A 10,587-nucleotide genomic window follows, 5' to 3' on the forward strand; every position below is an offset into this window, starting at 1 on the left:
TCATTCTTTAAAAAGATAAGACTTTTCAAGTATTTCACACAATCTACTTATCACAAACTTAAATTTATCGACTGGTTATACTCAACCTACAATACTCGTCAATGTCACCCAGCATCACTCACACCCTGAGTCATTTCTAACCCAAAGTAGAAAGAACTACTATATCACCTCGACGACAATCTCTCAGCCAACCTGAACAACACAGCAGACATTCATATCAATCGTATCGACGATCTCTCAATCGACACAACCAACACGAAAGCATTAAGCTTCGACACCCATATAGATTGTTATGTTTAAATCTATATCTAAATTTCAGAAACTAACAGATAATCATCCTAGATAAGGATTCAAGAAGTTTATCTCTACAATAACCCAAATCCCTAGTACAGAGCAAAAATCTAAGACAACAATCAACAAAGATTTGTAAATACATATACAAAACCCAACAAATACACAAAGAAGAAGAGAAATGAACCAAACATCTCCCGGTTTGTCAGCTCCGATCGATGATCAATCTACCTCCGATCAATCAAATGCAAGCTCCATAGTTGTTTTCTAAGCTAATCTATCCAAAAAATGATGGTTGATAGATTGGGAACAAAAAAACCCTAAAACATAACCTAAAAAATGTGATTTTTCTCTATTTAATGACTTTCCAAACCACCGAGACCGCACTTAGCTCCAAAATCCACGCTAAGCGGGCTCTCTTCAGCTAAACTTGTCAAAAATGCTCCCAGACCGCACATAGCGCCAAAATCCGTGCTAAGCTCGCTCAATAGAAAAATGAAATCTTGTTTTTGTCATAACTTGAGAACCGTAACTCCGATTTGCGCCCGGTTCGAAGCGTTGGAAAGCATATTCCATGCTCTATCTAACAATGAATAAATGGAAACCAAATTGAAGATTTTTATCATCCTTATTTTGAGTCTTATCCACCGATGAATTGCTCAAAATCACGCGTTTGAAGCGGTGTCTTCGACACTTTATTGCTCATGCTCCATATACGCATCAATACCTACAAAATGATTAGAAAACTATCAAACTTTACATAAATGAATCAAAAACGTAAATAATATCTAATATGTACAAGTATAACAAAAATGTACGCGTTCACGCATAAGTTGAGGAAAAAGATATGATAAGTGTCGTAATTCTATATACACAAATAACTACAACTTGGCACTTATCAAAGTACTTTGGAGAAAAAGTTCCTCAATTCGGCTGTGGTGAAGGCTTCAAAAAAAATTGAACTATTTGAAGATTTGCTTATCCAAGTAGCGAGATTCAAAGATTGCTCTATCGACAAAGTATCAAGTAAAGTTGGTTTATTGTTCTTGTATTGAAAAGATTTCAAAGTGGTAGGAGGATAATGATTAGGAGGTGCGAGGTCTTTTGGATGTTATTGTGGTGATGTGAAGAGATGAAAAAGCTCTAAAAAAAATACTATAACAATGCACAAAGGAGATGGTGGAATGAGATGATAAAGATGAGAAAACATACCTCTATATATACTCACTGTCTAATGGATTATACGAGGATTCTAATTGACTAGGTACATTCAATTCAGGAAGGTGGACGTTGGGGCTAGTCGGTGCACTGATTTTCAAGGTTTAATCTATTAGTTCATGTCCCTAATCAATTATTTGTTGCACCAAAATTTTGAATTTTGAATTTTGAATATATCTAATTGATTAGTTCCAGAGCCTAATCCATTGTTTAGCATATTTTTTCAGGCTTTTTGGATTTTTTTGGCCTTGGGTTAAAGTCCACCTTGGTTCTCATACTTTTTGCACTCTTGCTCATTCTGTTTGCACCTCTTTCTTAACAAAATCTAAGAACTCATGTATTTTATTAGTAAAATAAATTTTTAAAGTGATGAGCGAATTAAAGACCACTTATTTAAATGACTAATCAGAATTTTCTGATTATTCAACCTTTAAACAGTGTACTACCTCGATTGCAAAATAAATTTGATAATAACTCCCAGTTTCGAGGGAACTACAACAACATGTTATTTGTCCTTCTCTAAGGATCTTTGGATTAAGAGTTGTTTAAACACAAGATAGATTCGTCCACCGCAGACTTATCTTCTCAACCTACTAAGAGGTCATCTAATCGTCATGGATCATAAATGTTGAGACCATCCTCAATAAAAATTTACTTTAATCATAATCATTGATATACACCATCAATGAGCATCCTTGGATCATAAGCTTCACATCAAGTAAGCACGACCACATACTCGAAATTATATTATTTGCTTTGCGTAATATGCACTACGACTTCATTAAAACTGCAAAGCATCCTTGCAAAAACACGTTAAGTTTTCACCTTTGGTACCAAACTTTTCTTCGGTCCTAGTACTTTAGTAATTCTAGAGGTCTAAGGTTATCACCTTTAGATCTTCTCAATTTATCAAAACATAAAAGCTATAGGTGACTAAATCTATCGCACTGAGAACATTTATATATAGGTTTATTTACTTTTTCCCTATTTAATCATTTACTATGTGTTCTACTAGAATTAAGCCCTAATCAAGTTTTATTTAAGGAAGACATTTGACTTGATAGAATCAAATCAAGGTTTTCTTTTTCCCTTAATAAATTTACTTAGGGTTTCATGCAAATATGTCACTTTCTTTTTCATTGAGACACATGTCTCGTATGTTCCAATTAGGTTTCTAATATGAACTATTTCGTACTTAAGCGTTTCATTACTCTTTTTTAGAAACTCAAGATATTTTTTAAGGTCTAAATAATGCTTTTTAATATTATAATTTTTGTCTATTAACTTAGCACTTAATAAAAAAAATTGCTTGTATGATATATTTGTTACCTCACATTCATTTTCTTCATGAGATGCTCTCAAGAAAACCTCATCTTCTTTGTTGGACAAATATTCTTTGAAGGTTTTGCCTGAGGTTGATTCTTTGAGGTTCCTCCTTGATGCTGAATATTAAATTGTGTTGATCATTGAGACTTTCTTCAATTTTCTTCTCTTGAAGATTTCACTAGATGAATATTTTTCTTTATAATCTCTTCTAGATGAAAATATCCTTTTTTATGTTAAATTCTTCGAGGATCTTTCAACTACTGAGACCATTTCTTTCTAATGAGATTTATGAAGTTAATTTATATTCACAGGAGTTTGTTGAAGTTTCTAGGAATTCTTTTGGACTTGAGCTCATGCCTTCATCCTTTAGTAATTATTGAATTAAATCATTCAATTTCTCAATGAATTCTTCCTTCTTCAATTTTTCCTAAAATCGTAAATATTCTCATACCTCGATTTAAGGATCGGATCAGGTTTCTGGTTCCAACTCTTAAATCTTAGAAATTTGTTAGTGACAAAGTTCTAACATTATTTCAACATTTCTAAATTTATAGAAGCATTTATATAAGAAACATCCATCTTCTTGGCCTCGTGTGTTCATTCTTTCTTGCTCGACACTTGGATAAACTTCATATATCATTTCAAGAGTATATGGCGGAGTTACAATTATGAAGATAGAAAAGTTAATTATCATCTAAATACATGACTAAGAAATCTTTTGTTTTGAAATCTCATTCAAATCTTCTCTTTTCCTCTATCGACCAAAGGAAATTAGGTTTATCTGCATCCAGAGATGACAGTGCTTCTTGAAGATTTATTGGATCTTCTTCTACATTATAAGCCGCATAATCGGGCCCATAGTCTTTAGCAACTCTTACTCTTTTACTTGTTCGATGTTCTGTTTCTACATTGTCGTTGCTTTCTGTACTTCTTATCACATGAATGTGACTTGATTGGGTGCCCCACTATTTCTCGATTTGAAAGGAAATTTGTCTTCATAGAATTAAACATCATTTGATTCTATGATCACTTTTGCATTTAGGTTATAAAACCTGTATGCCTTAGTGTTTGCTGCTTACCCAATGAATACGCATTAATATGCTCTACTAGCGAGTTTAACTCGTTTCAGACCTGGAATCCTAACATAATCCACACAACCCCTAGTTCTCAAATAAGACAAGTTTGATTGCCTTATCTCTAATATTTCATAAGGTGAGATCTTACTTTTTGACTTGGGAACTCTATTCAAGGCATAGCAAACAATCAATAAAATTTCCCCCCACCAGTGAGGTGCAGCACCAAAATTCATCATAATTGTAACAACAAGTTCAATAAGATTTTTATTCTTTCTTTTGGCTTTACCATTCATTTTTAGGAGAATATGGAGAAGTCGTTTCATGTACAATTCCATGTTTAATTTAAAAATCATTAAATAACCCATAATCGTATTCAGTTCCCCTATGACTTTGAAGTCTCTTAATCTTTTTACTAAATTGATTCTCAATTTGAGCTACATACATCTTAAAAATGTTAAGCGCTTCACTTTTATTATTCATTAAGTATACATAAGTATAACTAGAGCAATCGTCAATAAAAGTGATAAAATAATGTTTACTATTTCTAGTTAAAGTTCCATCTAGTTCACATATATCAGAGTGTATAAGATATAGGGGATCATATTCTTTAATAATTAATTTATGCAAAGTATTAGTTATTTTAGCTTGACTACAATAGTCACATTTATTTGAATCAATGACATTTAATTTAGGGATTAAGCCTAAGTTGCTTGCATTAGAAATAACTCGCTTATTAACGTGACAGAGTCTAGCATGCCAAATATTAAAATCAAACAAAAAGTAAACTGAAGGAGAAATTTACTTTAAATCAACATTCAACTTAAACATGCCATCAGTGGCGTACCCTTTCTCAACAAAAGTACCATTCTTAGTGATGGTATACAAATCTGCCCCTATAGACTCACTAAAACCTGCCTTATTCAAAAGAAAATCAGAAACAAGATTCTTTTTAAGTTCAGGAACATGCATGACATCCTTCAAGATTAAAGTCTTTCCTGAGGTGAAGTTCAACTCAATGTCTCCAATTCCAACAACATCAGTGGTTTGAGCATCTCCCAACACCACTTTCTAATTTTTCAGCATTCGTGTATGACTTGAACATAGCATAATCATAGAAGACATGACGAAAGGTGCCAATGTCTACCTACAAACCATCAATTCCACCAACCATGTTGATTTCAATGACCATAGAAATGAATTTCTCATCAATCAGGTTAACCTGTGCATTAGAGCCAACAGGTTTGTGCCTGCTCTTACATCTCTTAGCCATATGACTCGGTTTTCCATAATTATAGCAAGTGAAAATCGGAGCGTCATTTCTTTGAGTTGGTGGTTGCTGTCTAGAAATCGGAGCAGATGGGTCCCTTGAGGGATTCCCATTCTTAATTTGGTTCACAACATTGCGGTTCTGATTCTTTAACGGTTTCCCTGTAGGCTTCAGAACCGCACTAAATCTCTGTTTGTTGTTAGAAACAACTAAGACTTAATCCTGTGATCTAGTTTTCTAGCTTCCTCTTCAATTCGGAGGAGAGTGATCAGACTCTTGATTGAAAACTCTTTCGTTTTATGCCGAAGCACATTTTTAAAATCTTTCCAACCAGGGGATAATTTGTCAATGATATCACCAGTTTGAAATTTTCATTGAGGGGCATACCTTTTTTAATGATTTGATGAGCGATCTTCTTAGTTTTGTGGCTCTGAGCTTCCATAGATTTTTCACCCACCATCTTATAGTTCAAAGAGCGGCTGACAGCATATATCTTTGGACCTGCTTCTATCATATTTCTTCTACAAAGCCTCCCTTACATGTTTAGCAGTCTAATAATTACTGTAGTAATCGTACAGATCATCAGCAAGACTGTTCAAAATGTGATTTTTGCAAAGATAATCATTCTCTTGCCATAGGGCGATTTCCTTCCCAAGTTGTAACTTATCTGCCGCATCTTTAGTTTTTGCAGCAGAGTCTAAATCAGACGTTTTTGGAGTCCCGTCTGATTCCACCGGTGTCTTACCATTAGTTAGTTCAATTGATCTAGAAGGAGCAAAAAGGTTATCCTCAGTCGGAACATAGGCAACCTTCTTTAAAATTAAGAAGAATTTTATCTTAGCTTGCCAACTTTTTGAAGTGAGAACCCTCAAACTTAAATGGTTTTTCAGACACAGTAGCGGCTGCGGTAGTTCCGATAATTTCCTTAGTAGACATGGCAGTTAATACAAACGTCTTAAAATTGTTGTTTTTTCGGATTTTGAAAAGATTATCACGGAGGAAGTTATCGGCAGAGTCGTGGAACAACACGCTTTCTTTAAGACGTTTCGCGGTACTGCCAAAATTATGCAAAATAACTATTAATAACCACGACGCCACCCGGATAAAATAGCTCGTTCACAAAAGGGTTACGATTATCACTTGCACTGTGATGAATCGTTCAAATAAATACTCTTTCAGATGGTGTTTAAACTACTTGTAGTATATGAAACAATTTCAATCGTTGATGGCTCACAAGGCCACTTGAAAAATAAAGAAGAAAGAATTTGTATTGAGATGAAGAGAATAGAGAGGAAGAAGAGAGATTTCAAAAATTTAGAAATCTGGCGTACATTTCCAATAAACTTAAGAATCAAATTAATAGTAAATGATTCAACTAAGTGGAGAGAAAATAATGGGAGAGTGGAGAGAAATAATGGGAGGGATAGGGGTGTTCAAAACCAAATCGGCCCAATAGAAAACCACAGAACCGAATCAAACCAAACCGCAAAAAATCGCATTTTGTTCAGATGTGTTTGGGCCTTTTTTTAACAAACCGCGCGGTTTAGTTCGGTTTGTATTTTACAAATCGAACCAAACCACATTATATCTAACCCAAACTCAAACCTATTATTCCTTAACCTTTCAATTACGAATGATTTTCTCATCCGCACACTTAAGGTTTCAGTTTAAGTCTTCTCAAATCTCTCTTAGCGGTATTGCACTTTCTTCTCATCTTCTTTTCCAAATATATATCACATATTCTTTTCTAATCTTTCATATCTCAAGTTCTTTCTTTTTCATCTTATTATTTTATTCCACTGTTCTCTCTTCCAATTACATTTTTAATGTTCCTCTTCTTATATAATCGCATCTCTTCTTCTCTTTCTTTTTCATTTTCCCTAATATTTCATCTCTTCTTTTTTTCTATTTCATTATAATATTTTTTATATTATTTTATGCTACTATTTTATGTTTTTAATTCCTCTTTTATCTAATACTACCTCTGTTCCTTTATATAAGAGACAATTCACTTTTCTAGATTCATTAAATAATTAATGTATCTAGTCATTATATATACCAGATACATTGATTATTCAATGAATCTAAAAGTGAAAGGTCTCTTACATAAAAGCAGAGTTGTTAATCCCGGATAGCGGAGCGGAGCGGCCGACCTCCGAGAATGGGAATAGTGGGAATAGCGGTATCCCGGATAGCGGGATAAATTTTTGTATGTTAGTAATTATATAATAATTTATGAAACATGTCATGTAATACTATAAATTATATAATAAATTTAAAAAAAATCTACTTAATAAAATAATAATAGATTAAACTGATATATGTTATTATTATTTTTTATTATTAATGATATTATTTAATTAGAAGTAGTTGTTACTTGGGAACAGGATTCAGTAACTTTGGTTTGGTTAATTTATAACTTTGTAACTTTAGTCATTTTTTAGCTTATTTTTGTGAAATTAAAAATTTAAGAAAAAGAATAATAAAGATGAGAGAGAGTTATAGATGACAAAAAGAGGGAAAGTCACGTGATGGGACCTACCTGTGCCTATTAAAGTTCTCTTTTACAGCTGTAAATAGCTGTTGGTGGTACAATATTCAATATATTAATTATTTTTATTACTTTTCAACATTTTTTTGGGAAAATGTGTATCCCTTCTTCGTCTTCTTTCTTTGGCTACTGCTTTCTTTACTTCTTCATCTTGTTTCTTCTGTATTTCTTCTCCTCTTCTTATCAAAGTACAGAAAAAAAGTCTAAAAAAACATAGAAAACGGGATAAACCGCTCCGCCCGGGAACAATCCGCGATCCGCTATACGGTTTCCCGGGTGTAGCGCCCGCTACAGCATCTCCGCTACCGCACCCTGTATCCCGCGCGGGAGGGGGCCGCTCCGCTACGGAGCGCCGGGATAGCGGCCGGGAATGACATCTCTGCATAAAAGAACAGAGGTATTATTTTTGTATATTAAATGGAAAGTTGTTATTCAAATATGATGAATTTTGTTGTTATTTGATAACACATAAATGACTAAATACAAAGTTATGTTGTCATCAATATGTGTATGTATGGCTCAATAAATTTTTGTAAAAAAAACTGAACCAACCAAACCAATCCAAACCGCATTGGTTTGGTTTGATTCGGTTTTATTTTTAAAAGTCAACCGAACCAAAACGAATCGCACACTTTTTCCTCTTGTGGTTCGGATGAGTTTTTACGTCAAAACCGCTCAAACCGCCGCGAACACTCTTAAAGAGGGAGTTACTTACTCAAAACTAAATTTTGAAGAGTGACTCATTATTAATTAATAATTAATTAATATTTATACTTAATTCTATTGAAATTAACTCTCATCAAAATAGGATGACCCTTTCAATTCACGTTAAATTTCCAACCCAATTAGAATAAGTTTGGCAACTTACAACAAAATTCTTGTATAGCAATTCATCGGCATAATTCAATTGTCCAGAGAAAGCATAGCCATATTATTAATGTCAGAAGAAGACTTTTTTTGAAAGCTAAACTTCAAAATGATTTTGGTCTTATGTTGTGACTCATATTGTTTGTCTCATTCATACAAAAGTTAATTGATTCCCTAATTCCACTCCCATTTTCTTAGCAAATGCATACTTAGCAAATATAACCTTGAATTAATGAGTATTGAGTAACATTGGTTTTAATGTTGCAGCATTCTAGAAACAATTGAAAGATACCGCAGTCATACCAGGATTCATAATACTCCAACAACATCTGAATCACTTGAAAATACTCAGGTTCCAATTCATCATCTAGAATTTAAATACTCTTTTAATATGATTGAATTTCTATATGCTTGAATTATGAAAACATTTCATAGATGCTGAAAATTATGTGTTTCCTTGAAATGATTGTTCATAGTCGTTTGTCATTATTAACAGATTCTTATAATGTTAATAGTAGTAGCTAGTAAGAGACTCGAAGTTTGAATGACATTGCCTTATATATTACAGCGTTTGAAGGAAGAAGTAGAAAACATGATGAAAAAGATTGATCTTCTTGAGACTTCAAAACGGTTAAACATCTCGAATTTATATTCGTACTGACAAATATTTTTACAATAATCAATGTCTAAGATTAAAATATGGCGCTTTTGCAGAAAATTTTTAGGAGAAGGTTTAGGGAGTTGTTCCATTGATGAACTGCAAAGGATAGAGCAACAGTTGGAGAGGAGTATAACCAATATTCGACTTAAAAAGGTTAGAATGATAAAATAAAATCATATAAAGTTTAAAAGTTTATAGAAATTTTTTACTTACGAAACTTTCTATTTTTCAGGCTGAGGTTTTCAGAGAACAAATTGAACTGCTAAAAGAAAAGGTAAGCTGTCTTTATATAATGTATATAAAAGAAAACTCCAACCTAGCATTACATAAAACAGATTCTGATCTGAAGAAAATTATTTTGAATATATTTTAGGAAAAAACCCTAGTTGCTGAAAATACCAGGCTCTCTGAGAAGGTGAATTCACTTTCTATCTGATAACTTTAACATTTGGTATCAAACTTGAAACATTCTCTCTTAGTTTTATGGATATTTTGGTTATTATGGAATAACGAAAAATCCGAATTCTTCTGCAGTATGATAGTTATTCATCACAGCAAGCAAAAAAGGATGAGAGAGAAAATGTAGTTGAGGTTGAAGCTTATGCAGATCAAAGTAGTCCAAATTCAGATGTGGAGACTGACTTATTCATTGGTCTTCCAGAAACACGAACAAGGCGCATTTCTCCAAAGTTGAGGATTAATTGATCTCTCTGATGTGATTATGAAAATGAAAATAAGTGTGAGGAAAAATGTCTCATTCTATATTGGATATGTTTCCGTATTTATGCTCTCATCATTAAGAATTCAGATGATAAATTGTAATGATGAATTCTAAGACTAGTGATTTCTTTCATAATATTCTCAAACCTAGCTATGGTTTAAATGATTATATTGTAATGGTACTTTTATATAAGAATCTTGGAAGTTGGAAGTAAAGCACTTCTACCGTATAATAAGGATAATTGTTGGCAGGTTTTTAGGGTTTTATATAAGGGAGTTTCCTGATATCTATAACTTCTCTCTTATATTAGAATTTAGGTTAAATATGCTTGCTAAGTAATTGTCTCCTTTAGTGTGGCTAGCTACTGCTGGAAATATTTCGTTGATATGGAATGACTCAATGACATTCTCTTTGATAAGATAGTTGCAAATATGGAATCATTTGTAGAAAAACAAGAGGAAAAAATTATATTGTTTTAAATTGGTTGAATAGTGTCACGGTCTTACTTTCAAAGTGTTTTAAGACTATTTTGGAGTGGGTTTTTTTCTCTTACTAGAAAATGTTTAAGTAAGTTGGATTTTGGTTCACCAGGGTCGAAAAAGTCTCAAG

At 33.0% G+C, this 10,587-nt stretch overlaps 1 protein-coding gene across 1 annotated transcript; it reads left to right on the forward strand.

Moving 5' to 3' along the window:
- Positions 1-7,298: 7,298 nt before the first annotated feature.
- On the forward strand, positions 7,299-10,221 carry LOC131618387 (MADS-box protein SOC1-like). The gene is made up of 7 exons (XM_058889620.1): positions 7,299-8,126; positions 8,864-8,948; positions 9,165-9,226; positions 9,311-9,410; positions 9,490-9,531; positions 9,631-9,672; positions 9,792-10,221. Exons 3-7 carry the CDS (start codon positions 9,189-9,191, stop codon positions 9,960-9,962), a joined length of 393 nt encoding a protein of 130 aa, XP_058745603.1. The 5' UTR covers positions 7,299-8,126; positions 8,864-8,948; positions 9,165-9,188; the 3' UTR covers positions 9,963-10,221.
- The last annotated feature ends 366 nt before the right edge of the window (positions 10,222-10,587 follow it).

This window comes from Vicia villosa, linkage group LG7 (genome assembly GCF_029867415.1).
Source record: "Vicia villosa cultivar HV-30 ecotype Madison, WI linkage group LG7, Vvil1.0, whole genome shotgun sequence".
In the NCBI taxonomy this organism is placed as follows: Eukaryota; Viridiplantae; Streptophyta; class Magnoliopsida; order Fabales; family Fabaceae; genus Vicia; species Vicia villosa.

Excerpts from the sequence above, each read along its gene's own strand:
- LOC131618387 (XM_058889620.1), top strand. The coding sequence starts at position 9,189 with ATGATGAAAAAGATTGATCTTCTTGAGACTTCAAAACG. Across the intron at positions 9,532-9,630 it reads TTGAACTGCTAAAAGAAAAG|GAAAAAACCCTAGTTGCTGA; the intron begins GTAAGCTGTCTT and ends AATATATTTTAG. Across the intron at positions 9,673-9,791 it reads ATACCAGGCTCTCTGAGAAG|TATGATAGTTATTCATCACA; the intron begins GTGAATTCACTT and ends ATTCTTCTGCAG.